The following is a 17,717-nucleotide window of genomic DNA, read 5'->3' as shown; positions in this document are numbered from 1 at the left end:
ATAGTGAATATGGTTCTGTACAGCTTACCCATAGTAACCATCAGGCTAGTGGCTGAAACATGGTTCTTGGCGGCAGCCACATGTCATGTGTGTATGTGCATCTATTTACATCTTCCTCCTTCTATTCACCTCTAGAGACTTACCAGTCATTCAAAGGAAACCCGAATAGTGTGCTTTTTAAAATTATTAAAAAAAAAAAAAAAAGAGCAAAATATATTTTAATTCGCTTAATGAAATGGTGTCGGATCCACTCATATTTGGGTCAAATTTTTACAGAATAGGTAAAAGCAAAAAACCCCTGTGGTTTACTTATATGCAGTATATTAATAAAGCAGCCTTCTGATGTGTGTTTACTTGTAGCATCAGGAAAACTGAAAACCCATTTAAAGTTTGGAAACAATATGTGTATTACGCCATTACCATTTGTATCATTTGTATCGTGTATTGTATGTTAAGCTTTCTTTGTGAGCGGTGGGACTGCAGGCTGAACGATCTGTATTCCTAAGAACCTGTTGGCATTTCTAAGCGGGTCAGCTGATCCTTTTTTTTTTTCTTGGGAGGAAAGCGGTCTTTGTCAGCCAGAGTATTACGAGCATAAAATCTGCTCAGTCTTACATTCCTGATCGCCTAGAGCCTGTTTTCCTCATTGAAACAGGAACATAACAGCCTCCGGAGTGCCAGGATAACCCTCTTACTGCAGTCATTTGAAGCAATACGGCGGCTGACGATGTGCCCATGCTGCTTACGGCCCTCGCCGGACCCTTTCGGTGTTAGGGATTATACTCGCAAAGCACTAACTGCACAGATAATGGGAAACAATGTGCAAGGAAAATCATTTTCACCCGAAAAGTCTGACGCTCTGGCTTCAAAGCTGGCTAGAGATCATAGTATGACTGATACTACCGAGAGATCACTCATAGATGTGTGATTCCCATCTATTTTTCTACACGTATATTAATAGCACACAGTTGTCATATTTGCTTCTTAGAACCAAAATGTTTGAGTGTGCTGCCCCTTTTTTGCAGAATTGCAAGCAAATATATTAAGAGAAAACTATTTTAGATTTGTTGCTTGTGTCCCCTGCGTGACATAGCGAGTTACCAAATGCACATTCCCATGAAGAACAAATCGTGCCAGGCTTACCTCATTGGATTCTAGAAGAGGTGAGAAAATAAATAGATCAGGGTCTTTCAGTAGATTTATTTGGATTTTTTTTTTTGGGGGGGGTGATACAGGTGTCATGGTAAATCCTAAACCCATTGTTATTTAAGGTCTTTATTATCTTGCATTGGATATTGAAAGCCATGTAGATGTGTTTCTAGTTTCTAGTCGCCAAAGAGATCTGGACAGATTGGAGGACTGGGCACCCAAGTGACGGATGAGATTTAATGTTGGTAAATGCAAAGTTATGCATTTTGGGAATAGAAATTGATGTGTAAATTATACCGTAAATGGGGTTGTGTTAATTAAATAAAAATAGCTTGGGAATAATGGCAGATGACAAGCAGAAGTGTTCAATGTCAGTCTGCTGTTATAAGGGCCAGTAAGATATTGTCATATATAAAAAGAGACTGGAGAAAACTATAATTCTGCCTCTGTATGTAAGTGAATGCTAAGACCCCACCTTGAAGTCTGGGCTCCTATTTTTAAAAAGGTGGCTACCAAATTAATAAGAGGAATGGAACAGATGACAAATTCAATAGATGCCTTTAAATATTGGCTAGATTAGGGGTGTAATTGGTTTAAAGGACATGATTAGTTACAGTTTGTTGATCCAGTGGGAAATCAGATGCCATTTTGAAGTCAAGACAGACATTTTCCCCCTTTTTGAAACACAATTAGAAACTACAGTATTGGCTCGATTTATAGGCCGCACCCTAAAAATTTGGTGTTATTTTTTTAAAGAAAAAATACACATTAGTGGAATGTTAAAACAGTATTTTACCTAATGAACAGTAATACATGTATTTTATCATTTTTGGTATCTGTTATGCAGTTAGTCAGCATATGCTATATACAAACAGAAATTTCGAAAACTAATAACCATTTTAAGGTCCCCCCTTAATTCATAATGCACCTTACTTATAGAAATGTCTGTCTATGGTGTCTAGCTGGGCCGGCCAGTGGACGTCTGAGCAATGCGCGTAGACAGCCTCTGCTGCCGGCATTTCCGCCGGGGCTTCTATGGTGGAGTGCCGGTGCTCTATCATAGAATCCCCGGCGGAAGTGCTGACAGCGGAGGATGTCTACGCGCATCGCACAGATGTCCACCAGCTGCCGGAGGGGAGGATCCAGGTCCCCTGCAGAGCTGCGGGGAATCTGGATCCTAACCCTGCTGCTTACCCGCAGCAGGGCTAAATGAAGAAAAAAAACCTAAAATGTACCTTAAATGAAACGGTGCCCTAGTTTGCCATATTGCAAAACTGCCCAGCTGGGGGCTCATGAAACTGATGTGCCCCACAAGGCCTTTCTGATGTATCTGTGTCTGCCTGGAACCCCTCCAGGATTCCCTTGTAGTATTTTTAAAGGGATTTTATTATTGTGGTATCAGTGGAATAGCACACTGTTCCTGGTCTCGTTGCAATCCGTTGGTAATATCCTATTCAGCGACTGACGCGAAGCCCCGCTGAACAGGCTGATGTGCCAACACCCGTAACATACACTCTACACAGAGGCACGGAAGGCATTTCTATATATTTATTACAAAAATAAAAGTAATGTTCCTCTTAAAAGCCTTCATGTCACATCCTAATAATGTCCTTTCCTAGCAGCCGACGCACGCACGCTGGTGGATAAGCCGGATTAATATAATAAATATATTTATAATATAATTTATATAATGAAGTCTCTTTGCTCGGGTGACATACAGCTCTATGTTCTGTAAAAGTTTTTTATATATTATATCTGAAAAATGAAACCCTATAAAAATAGCAGTGCGAGTATGTGTATGTGTGTATCCGTGTATTCCAATTCAGGTGCTGAGCGGTCAGTCCACACAAAAGAGAACAAAAAGAGGGCGATAACCCTTAAATAAAACATAATTAAATAAATTGGATGTCTCTCTGCACGGTTCACAAAACGAGATGACCATCTTTTCATGGTCCACGTGTTATTTGGATACATAAAGTATAACTTTTGTCATATTACATTTCAGAGAGTAGGGTCATTACTTCGAACCTCTTTCTAGTATTTATGTCTACCGTCCCGTTTGCAGGGCCCGGGCAGCGTTGCCGCAGCGCACCCCTCAGCGTTGGGGTTCATGAACGTGGATGCCGTTTGCGAAAAGCTGAAACAAATAGATGGGATTGATCAGGGCATGCTGGCTCAGTACACGGCAACCGTGCGCAAGGTAACAATGCGTGTTCCTCTCGTTCCACCGGAGATGGGGTACCTTAACACAGGAGCTCTCTTTATTTTGGACACCGCAGATGCTTACCGGCCATCAGTTGTTTTATAGGGGGAAAAAAACTATTTCTTTCTTTGCTTCTCAGGCAAATATTAACGGACGTGTCCTACAGCAGTGCAGCATGGATGAGCTAAAAAAAGAAATGAACATGAATTTTGGTGATTGGCATCTTTTCAGAGGCGCGGTAAGGACTTTGCTTTTATAAATGTTTTATATATATGTATATATATATATATGTATGTGTGTGTGTTTTTTATTCCGGCTTTACCTCAGTTGTTCAGTACTTATGGGTATTTGTTATACCTGCATAAGGTAACTCGGGCATATTGGGAACCATGTCATATTTGTGATGAGCCGTTTATATGTTGAATAGTTTCTAGGTATTTGGATCACCGTCGTGTAACACCGCTTCATCGAGCACATAAAAGCAGCGCATCTGAACATCCATTACACATGTCTGAGAGCGTCTCTCCCAGCATGCACCTGACCCACTCCTCTTTATCGGCTGTGAAGTTTTATGTCGTCTTAAGTTTATAGAACCTGCTTTATAACAGCTGCAGAAATCAGGAACGAGATGTTTAGGTCTCAACCAGTTTAAGTATTTTTTTTTTTAAAAGTGGAATTTGTTTGGAGTTTTGTTGTTTTCGTGAAAATGTCTTCCTGAAGCCCTTTGTTGTGAATCCTCTACAAACAGGTAGAATCGGAACATTCAGATTACAATCTGAAAATTGTTTCTTTACCTTTTTCTGAGAGGAGGGAAGAGCAGGCAGACGGGCAGTTGCTATAATTCTGGCATAATCATAGGCTGCCTCCGTCACTACAGTTCCCATCATGCTCAGCTAGTTATGCCTGACAGCATGATGGGAACTGTAGTTTGTGGAGAATGTGGTGGGAACTGCAGTACCCAATAGACACACGGACGTTCATGCTACCTGCTTTGGATATCTGTTTACATTATGTTCTGCATGCCAGGGTTGACATGGCAAGTTCACCATAAAACCTTGGAGCGATTGATGTGCCTGGTTTAAAACAAAACGTGTTTGTCCTGTTAACCGTATCCTTGTATTTCTATCTAAGCTTCAAGAGATGAGAAACTCTGAAATCCAGATGCATCCCGAAGAGGTCCGGACAGCCGTGGAGGCCAGCCGTCCTATGGTTGGCCACAGCGAAGTCAGCCGGCGCTCGGTTCCGAATCCTGAACTGCCTCGCGCCGAACTGGCTGGTCAGACGTACGATTTCAGTTTCAGCTTTGAAGAACTCAATAATCTCGGTTTTGATGATCCTCCGCGTCTTGGCAGTGTACCTTGGCAGGTAGAGTTCAAATCCCTGTTATCCATTTTTTTAGGAGTTATATCAGTTTACATTATTCTTCTTTATCCTAGTAGCCTAACCAACAAACTATTAAATCCATAAATACCATAAAGAACGCTCTGCATCCTTGTGACTGCTGACCAATATGTAAAACGTATGTGCCTGTGGGGAATATCTCTGAATTTGGGATTACTTTTTTCTTATGTTTTGCAGGGAAAAGCACACAGAACTCCAAGTTTATCAAGTCTTAATTCACAAGAATCCAGCATTGAAATTACCAAGCTTACTGATAAAGTGCAGGCCGAGTATAGAGATGCATACAGGGAATATATCGCTCACATGGCACAAATTGAAGGTGGCGCAGGTTCCTCGACTGTAAGCGGCAGGTCCTCTCCAATGAGTTCCGGTGCGTATTATATGGGGCAGAGTACGTCGGTGAGTTCTCTGCATTCCAGTGCAGAGCAGGACAAGGGGAAAGACAGCGAGCCTAAACCGGAAGACGGAAGAAAGTCTTTTGTGCTGAAAAGAAACGATGTTGTGGATTACACATCATCAACGGTTTCTACCACAGATGCTTCACCCTTGGACCCGATCACAGAAGAAGACGAGAAGTCCGATCAGTCTGTGTCCAAGCTCCTTCCCGGTAAGAAGTCCGCAGAAAGAACCGGCCTTTTTCAGGGAGCAGATCTGAAACTTAAGGGAACCGGTCTACGCTACCAGAAGCTTCCGAGTGACGAAGATGAATCTGGGACCGAAGAATCCGATAACACTCCCCTTCTTAAGGAAGGTAAAGACAAAAAGGCTGATGGTAGCGCAGCAGATAAGAAACTTCCTGACCATGCATCTGATACTGTAAGGCCCTTCATCAAAGCAAAAGAGTATCTGTCAGACGCTATCCTTGATAAGAAAGATTCATCTGACTCGGGTGTCCGATCCAACGAGAGCTCGCCAAATCATTCTCTCAATAACGAGGCCACGGATGATTCCCAACTCGAAAAAGCAAACCTGATTGAGCTTGATGAGGACCGCTACAGAGGGAAGAGGGGAATACCGAATAGCTTGAGTGGTCTTCAAGACCCTGCTATAGCACGCATGTCAATCTGCTCTGAAGACAAGAAAAGCCCATCAGAGAGTAGTCTTATTGCGAGCAGCCCAGAAGAAAACTGGCCTTCATGTCAGAAAGGTTACAATCTGAACCGCACCCCGAGCACAGTTACCCTAAACAATAACACCGCAAACCAAGCCTTTAACGACACCGGGGAGGCGAAAGAAGAGTCCCCAATTATTGTAGTTCCCGGATCGAGTCCTGTCCAGAACGAGAACCTGAAACGCTTGACTCAAAAGCGAGGTCAGCGTTCAGGATACAGTCGGCTGGCAAAAGATGCGTCCGAACTGCACACGGTTGCATCATCTGAGTCGGCCGGCTTTGCCGAGGAGAGAGAGAGTATCCTTTAAGAACGTTTTACATCCGCACAGTGTGTTGGCTTCATTCTTCATTTACAACATTCATTCCTTTCTTGCCCATGTCACCCAAGATTTCCAACCAATTGTGGTCCTTAACAAACCTTTCTTAAAATGAACTGGAAAACATGTAAAAGTCCATCAGCCATAAATTATTAACGAGTACAGCCACTTAGCAACTAATTGCACCATCTTGTGTATGTGAAAAAGAAGAAAGAAAACTAGTTCCAGAACACACTGGTTGTTGGCTTCATTTCTGATGTTGATGCGTATATTTATTATTAGCGGACCCCTATAGTGTTCTAATCAGAGTTTCTTAACATTTCTCAACCAATTGCCGCTAGTAACAAATCATTTTCATAATTTACGTGTAATGTTAGCAATAGGTAAAAAAAACAAAAGTAAATACTTGTCTGCTAAATAGTATTATCTTATTAAGCTAAATAAATGTGAGAATACTCTTAGCTCCATCAGAAGTAACCATTGATGAGACATGTTGAGAACCTGATTGATGGCCGAGTGGATGTTCTTTAAGCCATGGACGGTCGTATGGTTAGTTCTGCTCATGAATACCTACATTCCTAATATGATGTTTATTCACTAAAATTGGAGTTGTAGTTGTAACATTTCGACTAAAAGACTTTATTATGCATTATAGAGCACCAATCCTTCATGGTAGGGGGAACTGACCCTGCATAATGCATAAATTAATCTGTGAAGGGTTTTCCCACACTATTTATATATTATACATAGTCAGCCAAGCCATTCCTGCACGAAGATCTCGCATAAACTGCATAGTGAAGTTGGTGCAAACTCCCACTTTAGTGAATAGCCTTAATACAGTCCACTGATACTAAACAAATCCAAAAACAAGAAAATATAATCCTCAATATTCTATGTAATATCTAAATGTTGTGGGATACACTTTTTAACCCCTTCAGATAATGCTACAAATGTGTTTGTGATTGGCTTGGTCCAGATCGCATGCTACTGGCACATACGTGTTTTGTGAGATAATCCTGCATGCTGAATTACCAACGTTTATGGGGAAATATACTGGTGTATTGACCGATGTTCACGTCCGCTTAGCATATGCCAACCGATTGTGTCTGCCGTAAATAGGGATCGGTGACACAGATTGGTTTCCGGCACCGGCCACGCTGGAAGCATATGTCCAAATGCATTATTCTAAGTCCTTCTTTGGGGTATAAAGCTCATCTGGGAGCACCGTTGGCTGGACCTGAAACTGTAATTTACACCGGAAATCAGTATTATCTATATCACACTGGTACCTACGGGTGTTGGCATAGAACATGCATAGTAATCTACAAAGCACACCACGTTCTAAGGGTAACATTAATTCATTTTACCTGCATTCAGTTTCTGGAGGAACCCTGTCAAGTCTGTAACGTATTAGGATTAATTTAAGTTACTTTCTTCAGTTATCACATAGACCGTATAACACACTCGTCTTCCCGTAGTTTTATAACACTTACCCTTGTAATTGGAGGCAGGCGAGAATTTCTGCCCATAATCAGAAAATAGTTAAGTCTTGCCGTCCAAAATCTTTACCGCTAGTTAAGTCACGTGCCTGATGCGGTTTATTTCCCTACACGCGTGACAGAAAGACAGTCGCTTACTTCATCAGCTTCCGTGTAGGGCTTCCCCGGTCTTTCGTTGGCTGCAGGCCTTCCTTCCATCTTTCCTCTATCTTTCCTCTATGGGCCTGGCCGTGAACTCCAATACCAATGGGGCTAGGTATATACCACCGTGATATACCTAGCCCCATGCTACACCTATTGTTCTGGGACTTGATTTCCCAGAACAATAATTCTTCCCAATGTATATTATGGTCATTCAGTCAGGCTTTGAATGTCTTTGTAGATTTGGACCAACACACAGAACAAACACTGACTACAAAAAGTCGTTAATGTGTATCACAAAACATGGTTATTGTAGCTGACGCAAGCTAAATCACCGATTCCGTCATGTCAGTTGGCTCTTTACTCGGCTTATGTGACATTACAAGCTTAACGAGTTGCTTCCCGGCTGTGTTTAACCAAACCTGCAGTCACCGCAGATATTTTAACCCTTGCTGCTGATCGGTGCCGCAGGCCGGCTCCTTTCTAGTAACAACTGCAAGGCGGGTTAGACTCCAGCCAGTTGGTCAGCAGCTTCTCCCATTACGTTTTGTGTACATTATTCGTTTCACTTCCAGACCAAGAAATCCCTAAACCTCTGCTACGGAGGAGTTATACAGAGGTTTTAGTGGATGGGGGGGACTGCTGTATTACGCTAGAGAGAGCCTGTAACGGTGGGACTGCCCAGCCTTTTGGACTGTTGCATGCATATAGTTATGGTGTTACTTAAGCCTGCATGAAAACAGTGTTTGGTATTTAAAAGTGCTGTAAAATTTTGGTATTGTGCAAAATTAAAATAAATGATTAGTGTCAACGTGACTTGTTGTATTTTATTTCAAGCTTCGACAGACTCCGTTACCTTTACAGCAGCCGTAACCAGAGAACCGCATACTCCTCATTCACGTGACGTGGGATCGCTGTCTCTTTGCTAATATGTTTTATATAAAGCAACAAAGAAATGGCAAAACACCAAGGTTCTTACAGACTTAATCCATATCCAGTATTATTTAGTGCAATATAACCACTAATTGGGTTCAATCATATATCCTCATTTACAACACCACCACTGGCAGTATCTCGGTGCCCACATGTGTGTTTGGTGGCATGTCCCGCAGCCCAAGCGGCTAGTCTGGTGGTGGGACCTGCGTGGTAGAGCTCGGTGGAAAAGACCCCCAACACCACCAGACAACTGTCTGATTCAATGATAACTGGAACGGTACGTTTTCTCATGACACTAAAAAGTGTCCTATCCAGGAAAAAACTGCCAGAGAGATCAGCCATGTTTGGTTTACATGGGAGGTGGTGATTTATTGATGTCTCCTTAATAAGAAAATGGATATAGATGTATTGGACGAAGAGAAGATGAGCGCCCTTGTTTGATGGTGTGATACACAGAGAAAGATTCTACATTTTTGACCCAATAAGAGGTATTACTGAATAAAGACTATTGTCTTCCGCTGTAGATACAGCAAACAGGAACGAGCTGCTCTCACCAGATCACTTTCTGTACTGCTTTACTGTTCAAAGGGTTAATTAAGCTAAACCATTTCTTCCTCTAAATAAAGATTATATTGTGCTGCAGTTGGTGTTATACAAGCTGGCCAACCTTTATAAATGGCTTACGTATCCAGTATTTCCCAATGTGCTGTCTGAGCCCGATGGTGGTTGTTGTCTTCCGGCAGCTGGAGAGAACAATCCCAGATAAAGCCGTAAGCTTGATATAAGACAATAAGGTGCATTCTACGCGTTACCAACAGGTGGCAGCATGAAACAGCAGACATTTAGTGGATACGTCAACTAAGACCAAATAATACGGTACATCCACATCTTTTCGGTTTATTCACTAATGTGGCGAGTCTGCAGTCGAGTTGCAGTTTCCACTCCCTGTATTTACCATGACTGAGGAGTTTCCTATGAAAGGTCCTGTATGATGCATAGTTTATTCAGTCAAACACAGCACAAGGTCAACGCAGCCCTTCAAATAACTTTGCCATGATTATGTATATTGAAGCAGGCAAGACTCTTGCAAACTGATCCAAAATATTCGATTTGATCAAAGAATACTTTTATCCGTTGAATATATGTAAATCAAAAAGATAAGTAAGACAGCTTTAAATGGCAGAGTATATCGCCTTTTACCAAACAGGGCCGGACTGGGAAGGAGAAGCAGCCTTGGAAATATTTGGATACCAGTCCTGTATATTTTATTGCTCGGTCAAGCTGTCTACGTGCCACACCAGCCTACCTTTACCTCCTCTGCCCCTAAACACTTATACACTCATTAATCCACTCATTCACCCTCCCGGACCCCCTTACCTCACCTGCGGATTTCACTGGTCCGGGGGCTGATTGAGCAGCACTGGGGCCACTTTGATGTCTATGTGGCCAGACGGCTGCCTAACACAGGCCCGCAGCTTACCGATGCGGGGTTTGCACACTGTGTCAGGAAACTTGTGCCACTCCTGCCCCTAAAAGGCCAATCTGTGCCACCTCTTCCCCTTAAACAGCCTGCTTGTGCCATTTCTGCTCCTAAACACATTTATTAATTAAAGCTTACAGATTTCTCTGGTCCGAGGCCGGCCGAGGGTAAGGAGGAACCTGCGCAGTAAAAGAAAGTCTCCTCGCACAGTTGCAGTTGGGCTGCATAGACATCGTTACGACCCCAGAACCCGCCGACCCACCGGGAAATCTCCAGGTTCCTGTTAGGCCAGTCCTGCCCTGCTATCAAAATTATTTTCTTCTTCTTTTATTAATCTGTAATGACAATAAAAAAAATCATCTCACTCACGTCAGCATATGGTGCACTTGTGCCCCTTAAACCTTTATTTTACACCGTAGGCACATTGAGAAAGGGGCTGTTGTCTCGAAGCGTTTTGGGCTATTTACTATGAAATTGTACTTAAAGCCCTGCTTTTAAACCTTTGTCCCATCCTGATATATTAAGCTCTGAGCTGGAGGACAAAGCTATTTACCGTGTTTCCCCGATAGTAAGACACCCCCGATTGTAAGACGTATCGGGAGTTTCAGAGGGGTCAGCTAATATAAGCCGTACCCCGAAAGTAAGACATATGTCTTACTTTCGGGGAAACACGGGGGATGTTAAATAAAGTTTTTTTAACTTTATTTAACATGGAGGATGTTAAATAAAGTTGAAAAAAACCCCCGATGTTTTTATTTAAACCCTGTGCGGCCGCAGACCCCTAAGGCCGGCCCCTTAGAGCAGGGCCGACCTTTGGGGTGTGCGACCGCACAGGGCGCCACACTCCAGGGGGTGCCAACCTGCGGCACCCGGCACCCCTCCAGAGACGGACAGTAATGTCCGCCGCTGGAGGAGCAGGCTCGCAAGGGAGCGGTATCGGAGGTCTTTAACAGACCTCCGGCTCCCTTGAGTGATTTTAAGCCGGGTTCAACCCGGCTTAAAATCACTCAAGGGAGCCGGAGGTCTGTTAAAGACCTCCGATACCGCTCCCTTGTGATCTGCGCGGCAACAGCTGTTGTGCGCCGGGGTTTCTTGTCAGATCCCGGCGCACAACACTGAAGCCGCGCCCACCGCTGTCCGTGCCCTCTGACCCGGAAGGAGACAAGAACTGAAGAAGAGGAGCGAAGAGGAGGAAAAGAAGCTGAAAGAAGAAAGGAAAGGTAGGAAAGCATTTTTTCCCAATATAAGACATACCCCGAAAGTAAGACATAGTGGGGCTTTTAGGGATAAAAAGAAAGTAAGACACTGTCTTACTTTCGGGGAAACACGGTAGAGGCTTACTAGATTTTATCAGGGTAGAAGCAACACTTGGTCACATGATCCACTGAGCAAGCAACCTAAGATGGACTGTTTGTATAGGAGTCACGTCATACTCTACTCACTGCACCAAAACAGTCTATTGCCCCATGCAGCCTCATCAATAAACAATCCAGGTACAGTCCGGGAAGGATTCCAGGGCTATCTTCACGCACGGATCATGGGAAATAACAATAAAAAAAGGCTAGAAATACCCTGCTATTGGTGAACTTTAAAACTAGGAAACTGAAATCTGAATAACTTAGATGGTTCGGTCTTGCTTGCTGGATTCAGTTATGGTTTTATTTCAACTGTAGCAGTTACCCTTTAAAGAGAAATAACTTTTGAGATCCTCGCTCCCCTCGGGAGCTGGTGATCGGTGCAGTGGATACATTTCAATATGAATTAATACCATTAGCCACTTGAGCAGCAATCAAACTAGTTCCAAATCCTCTTCATCCTCCCTCTGTAGCACACGCTATACTTGAGCCTGTTGATGGGGCCCATTAAATAGTAATCATCTCCCAAACCTGTGGACTTCAGTGCTTCTTTAAGAACTGGAACTGCTGTTGGCTTTAGCCTGATCACCACTTCCATGGTTAGGAAGGTTAGGAGATTCGGGAATAGTAGACAACATTAATGTCATCCTCCTAGTGGTGTTAACTCGACAAGAAGGAAATTATTATTAGGAAATCTAAAAGTCTGTCTCAATTGTAAACCTGCATGCTTCCCAACAACCACTTATAGCGTGTATATGTTTGTGTAGAGAACCAGTAACGCCTTGAGACCTATTGAAGTCATCCTACAGACATTAGAAGGAACTCCAGGCTACAAGAGGCATTTCACATGGGTGGCAAAATGGCCTCCTGCAGCTAGGAGAATAGGTAATGGAATTCCCCTCCAAAGCAGAGGTTCATGTATTATGTATGGCCTTTTTTTTTTAAAATACATTACATATTTTTTAACCCCTTAAGGACAATGGGCGGTCCCTAAACCCATTGAAAACAATGCATTTTGAGCACATACATGTACGGGCTTTGTCATTAAGGGGTTAAATACTTTATGTGGCGTCTGTGTGCTTTGTCCACTTAGGGGCCCCTTAGACCAACCCTGTCCTTTATGGACAAGATGAGAGCTTGAACAAGCAAGGCTCTGAACTGTGTAAGCCTCCAATCCCTGGCAAAATAGGAAAGAAGTTCAGCAGCATGGAGAGTACAGGGTTAACTGGGTTAATCGGCTGCTACTAAGCCATTAACAGCTAGAGGGAGCCAGAGAGCTGCGAAACTTGAATCTATTAGTAACCTGACATTACTGCTGCTTTATAGACATTAGAAGACACTATTACAAAAACAACAAATCAATAACATCTAAACTTAAAAAGCACACTGTCCTCATCAGAAAGTTTGAGATTTTGAAATACATTATTTTCCTACCAAATTTCCCAGTTTCTGGGAGTCCAAATCATTATGTGATGCACTGCTTGCTATATCCTGCTTACCCATTATACAGCGCTGTGGAATATGATGGCGCTATATAGTCAATAAATAAATAAATAAAATGTTACCAAGGCAGGTGTGAGCATCACTTTTTTTATATATATATAATATATATCTATGCAATGTAGCCATTTCTGTTACTTACAAAATGAGACTATTCTTAGGAAATATTTTATTAATTTAGGAAGCGGAAACTTTTTTTCATAGAATTGTTATAAATTAGCGTCTGCCCTTCTGTTGCAGCTGACTTTTAATAAAATAAGTTGTCCTTGTGCCACATATTTTTGTAAAGTGGGACCATGCAGGTTGGCTATGTGATGTATTGTAAAAAGAGTATTATATTATTATTTATTTAAACTGTGTCATACTAGAAATGATTTTTAATTTTATTATTGTAGTTTATATAGTGCCAACAAGTTACGCAGGGCTTCTTACTGTCCTTGCTAACTAAAACTAGAATTGAGGGACCAAGACAAATAAGGTGACATTAGATACAACGCTTAACCCCTTGGCTGCCAGAGGATATTTATTATTTATAGTCCATACCATTTACATATCTATTTATATATATTACTCCCGGAGCCCAGGATTGAGATTAACCCAAAAACACCTAGTAACATTGCGATTCATATGGACTATTGAGTGTCCTCGGTGGGAAGTGGCCCATTGTCTGCCCAGTACACCGTGGAATGACACCCAGTGAGTAGTGGGAGGGGGAGTTGTAGTTCCCATCAGAAGACTCTTGATCTGTGATAGAAGATGTGTCTGCAGATGGCCCCAGATTGCCTCCTTCAATCCCTGTTGATATGACAAGTGAGTGCTTTTTGTGTTGTTGGAGGAGCAGAGATTAGCAGATCTGTCCCAGGGCTTTCCTGTGGCTATTTGTCAATGCAGCTCTTGTGTTTTGGGTTCACTGATAGCCATGAAAAGGCTTCCCCCGGCAGGCTGGCTGCTGACTTGTCAGGGCTGTGTTTGGATTAGGAGATCAGTGGCTCCCAGGCCTGGGAGATGGATTTTATGTCAAGGGCAAGGAAGGGCAGCGGCTCCAGACTGAGCGGCGCCTCCCAGACACCTGTTTAACTCAGGTTAAAGTGTTACAGCACACAGGTGAGCAGCCTGCCCTTCACAGAGTCCTCCCAGCATGCAACTCACCATTAACCCCTTCTGCTGGGACATACCAGTTTGTATTTCGCGTGAGAAAATAAGTCTGAAACCAGTGACTCCGCCAGAAACTTCTTATCAGCTTTAATGTATTTTAATCACTAAATACCAAGACAGGTACTTTTCTGCACCAAAGGTAGTGCCAACTACAACTCCCATAACGCTCAGTCAACAGAACAGCAGTGTTTAAAAGGTTGGTTTTAAATGGAGTGTCAAGATTTTAACCCTTCCATACAGTAACCCTATTACAAGCAGTAGCATGGAAGTTGTACATTTCTGCACGATGGCGACAATTAAAAAAACTTGGATTGCTTTTTTTTTTTTTTAATTAAATATATACATTTTTTTTAAGCTTATCTGTAGGAAAAGTTTTTTTTTTTTTTTTTTTTTTTTTTTTAAATAAAGACATGCCCAGATCAAGATTAAAAGCAGATATCGATAGAAATAATAGTTTTGCATTAATGCAATATATACTATATAGTATAAATCACAAGTCACCCAGTAAAAGTGTGTGTGTGTGGGGGGGTACAACCCTCTCACTCCAAGCGGATTTAGGAAGGAGGAGAGTCCCATTACAGGCTAATTCAATTCTGATGGAGACCCAGAGCCTTTCAAGGAGCAGCCAAAGTTTAATCAGGAACATAATGGTTATTCAGACCTGTCCCCCTCTGCTCGAAGCCCCCCTCGGCTGGATTTATGGGAAAGTGAATACACTCAGAAATAGATTATAGGAATGTCCTTGTTCTGGTGGCATTTAGTGACAGCTACAAGCCAGTTACGCTGTAACATTGGATCAAGTTTAATAGCAACATAAGAGTTAATACATTGAGCTTGTTTAATAACAGTTCAAAGTCTGTTAGACAATCATTTACGTCTGAATAATGGAATGTGATCATCATTATATATTATAATATCTATATATATATATATCTATGGGTTTGGCACAGATCACACAATGTAGGGACAACAGAAAAAAGCTCTGACCTCGCATTCTAACAGACAAAAGATTCAAGAAGTTTTACAACGGAATAAATAAGTCACAGTTCAATAAACACAATCGATTTATTCTGTATAAAAAGCTTACAACCAAACTTTTATAAAAAGTTTAGCATGATTTAAGTACATCATACACATTTGCAGAAATGAGATCTCTGCCACTGTACAAGGGGGAGGAAAAAAAAACAAAAAAATAGGAATTCACCATGTCTTGATCAGCTATGTACAATAATAGCATTCAGTTCCCATGTCAGAGTCCGAGCAGAAGTCTTGATCGTCGAATACTTGTGATCGCCTCCTCGCCAGGTACTGTACCTTTTTAGAAAAGGTGGATACAGTGGCCAAATCCCTTGACACTTTTTTAAACTTTCAATCCCCATGCAGGAGATAATAGTAGATTATTAAGCCTTCCCCGTGTTGGAAAAGGACCGTATAATAAAGTCTTTCATAAATAACTAAAAGCAGTCCAAAAAGAGCTTGATTTTGAGAATTCTGGGGTGGGGGGGGGAAATGGTGTTGGGGTAATATATATATATATTTATTTTAAAAAAAATCTGATGCAAGTCCCTTTTTTCATAGCCACGTTGATCTCCCCCACTTCTTTCACAAGCTGTACAAATTCAGCACTCAAATAATAAAAAGAAGTCTTGTAGCCATGATGTGCAAGAAAAAAAAATACAGTCAGCTGAACACCTGCAAGAGATTGAGAGAAGGAGGGTTTAGTGGAAGCGATGAGCAGACAGACTGGCGCCAGTAAGGAAGCCACATTGAACATTTAACCAAACACTCATTGGGGCTAACCTAGTGCTCCAGATGTAACAGAGGCTGTGTCTTAACCCCTTGCCTCCTGGAACATTTCCTACAAGCTTTGGATCTTGGGTCCCAGACACCCCAAAAAACCCTGTTCCCCCCACCAAGAATAAAAGATCTTTTTAGTCTGCATCAAAGTTGTCATGGGATTGTGAAAATGTGTCACTTGGTACCCAGACCACCAGGAATGTTAGCAGTTAAATCATAACGATTCGCTGACATTAAGCAAATAAAGGGGGTTAGGATTAAAGAAGCCCAGTCTGTCCAGCAAGGCAGACGTTAAATAAAAACATATGATAAGGGAGGGGGGGGTCTATTTAACTGCAATGAATGCAGGCGCCAGTCCACTGCTTGCACCAATTACTTGATTAAATGGAGCCACTTTAAAAAACGAAGACAGAAGCCCAGTAATGGCACATATGGGGCTCTCTTTACACAAACATCCTGCCTTCTGTTGGCCAGGACAGGGCAACAAAGGATTTTTTTTTGTAGCCAGGGATAATATATCTCATACCCGACGGGAACAATCAGATCATACAGAATGGTTAATAACGCCTAAACCCAGTATCCCCCAAAGGTTACATTAACAGTTGCAACAATGTATCGTAATGTGACCACATAGGAGCCCCGCACAATCCCATTTCGAACGCAGTGTTACGATTTGCTGGTATATAACAGGGATCAGGCACTCACCATTTTGTTTAAGGACAAAGAGCTTTCGTGCTGTCATTCGTGCTAAATTCTGATAAATCAGACGCCTGCAACAAACAGAGAATACAAGCAGTGTAACTAGATGGGATCAGTGACACTTCATAAAGGCACAAGTCATTCAGCAGTGACGAGAGCGGAGTACAGCCCTCATCACGCTCAGTCATCCTAGGGCTGGCTGAGAGTGATGAAGCTTGCATTCCACGTGAGTGACAAGGTGTGGGTACAGGGCTAGCTCCGTACCTGCAGTGACAGGATGCTGATGTCTGTATTTAGGGTGGTCAGTGGGGTTCTTGTGGACGAGGAGTTTGGTCCCAGTCTGGGGTGATGGAGGCTGACAATGCTGGGGTGAGAATCTAGAGCCATCTGCAGGTCCAGGATATAATCGATGACATGCTGGAGGATTTCCATCTTGGAGACTTTCTTGTTTTGCGGGATGCTGGGCACCAGCTCCTTCAGCTTGGAGTAGCAGTCGTTCATATTGTACAGGAGGCTCATGGGGTCGTCCACTGGCGTTTTGCTCCTGGATATCCCCAAGCTGTGCTCCGTTAGGCTGTTTTTCCGGACAGATCTCACTGGGCTGAAAGCTTTCATAGTGTCAGAGAACGGGACTGTATTTGCTGCCGATTCCCACGCACAGACGCGAGCGTGATCCGCTTTATATTCTCAGTCTGTGTCCTGCCGCAGCACTGCTCTGATCTCACTGGCTCAGAATGAACGCAGCGCTGCTCTGCTCTCCCTTATATAGCTTAGCACGAGGTGCCTGACAAGCAGCCGTTCTACTGTCTGCTGGTTGGCTGGAGACAATGTGTCTATTACAGGCCACGCCCTGCTATTGGCTGGGAATGGGATTCACAGAATGTAAATCCCTTCCGGGTAGGGGGGAGCGTGATGACGTAAAGAGGCAGGCACGCTCCAAGGGGCGGGGGATGAGAGAGAGATGCTTCTAATGG

At 42.7% G+C, this 17,717-nt stretch overlaps 2 protein-coding genes across 2 annotated transcripts in view; one reads left to right on the top strand and one right to left on the bottom strand.

Moving 5' to 3' along the window:
• Window positions 1-6,561, top strand: part of KIDINS220 (kinase D interacting substrate 220) — a 44,914-nt gene extending 38,353 nt beyond the window's left edge. The window contains exons 27-30 of the mRNA XM_053458844.1: window positions 3,215-3,349; window positions 3,492-3,590; window positions 4,484-4,717; window positions 4,931-6,561. Of these exons, the coding sequence (XP_053314819.1) occupies window positions 3,215-3,349; window positions 3,492-3,590; window positions 4,484-4,717; window positions 4,931-6,172 (1,710 nt within the window). The 3' untranslated portion in view covers window positions 6,173-6,561. The remainder of the gene's footprint in view (window positions 1-3,214; window positions 3,350-3,491; window positions 3,591-4,483; window positions 4,718-4,930) is intronic.
• An 8,732-nt stretch (window positions 6,562-15,293) lies between these two features.
• Window positions 15,294-17,473, bottom strand: ID2 (inhibitor of DNA binding 2). Its single transcript, XM_053458843.1, has 3 exons — window positions 17,008-17,473; window positions 16,750-16,814; window positions 15,294-15,939 (listed from the first exon to the last, which is right to left on the bottom strand). The coding sequence occupies exons 1-2, from the start codon at window positions 17,356-17,358 to the stop codon at window positions 16,758-16,760; spliced, it is 408 nt and encodes a 135-aa protein (XP_053314818.1). The 5' UTR covers window positions 17,359-17,473; the 3' UTR covers window positions 15,294-15,939; window positions 16,750-16,757.
• Between the last annotated feature and the right edge of the window lie 244 nt (window positions 17,474-17,717).

The sequence above is a fragment of the Spea bombifrons genome, chromosome 3 (genome assembly GCF_027358695.1).
Source record: "Spea bombifrons isolate aSpeBom1 chromosome 3, aSpeBom1.2.pri, whole genome shotgun sequence".
Taxonomy (NCBI): Eukaryota; Metazoa; Chordata; class Amphibia; order Anura; family Pelobatidae; genus Spea; species Spea bombifrons.
The sequence above is the reverse complement of the archived record's forward strand: the minus strand, read 5'-3'. Positions and strand labels throughout refer to the sequence as shown.

What these genes read in the sequence shown, in the direction of transcription:
- ID2 (XM_053458843.1), bottom strand. Translation starts at nt 17,358, where the DNA reads ATGAAAGCTTTCAGCCCAGTGAGATCTGTCCGGAAAAACAGCCTAACG. An exon ending in TCAGCATCCTGTCACTGCAG is followed by an intron (nt 16,815 to 17,007) that starts GTACGGAGCTAG and finishes TGTTTGTTGCAG; the next exon opens with GCGTCTGATTTATCAGAATT.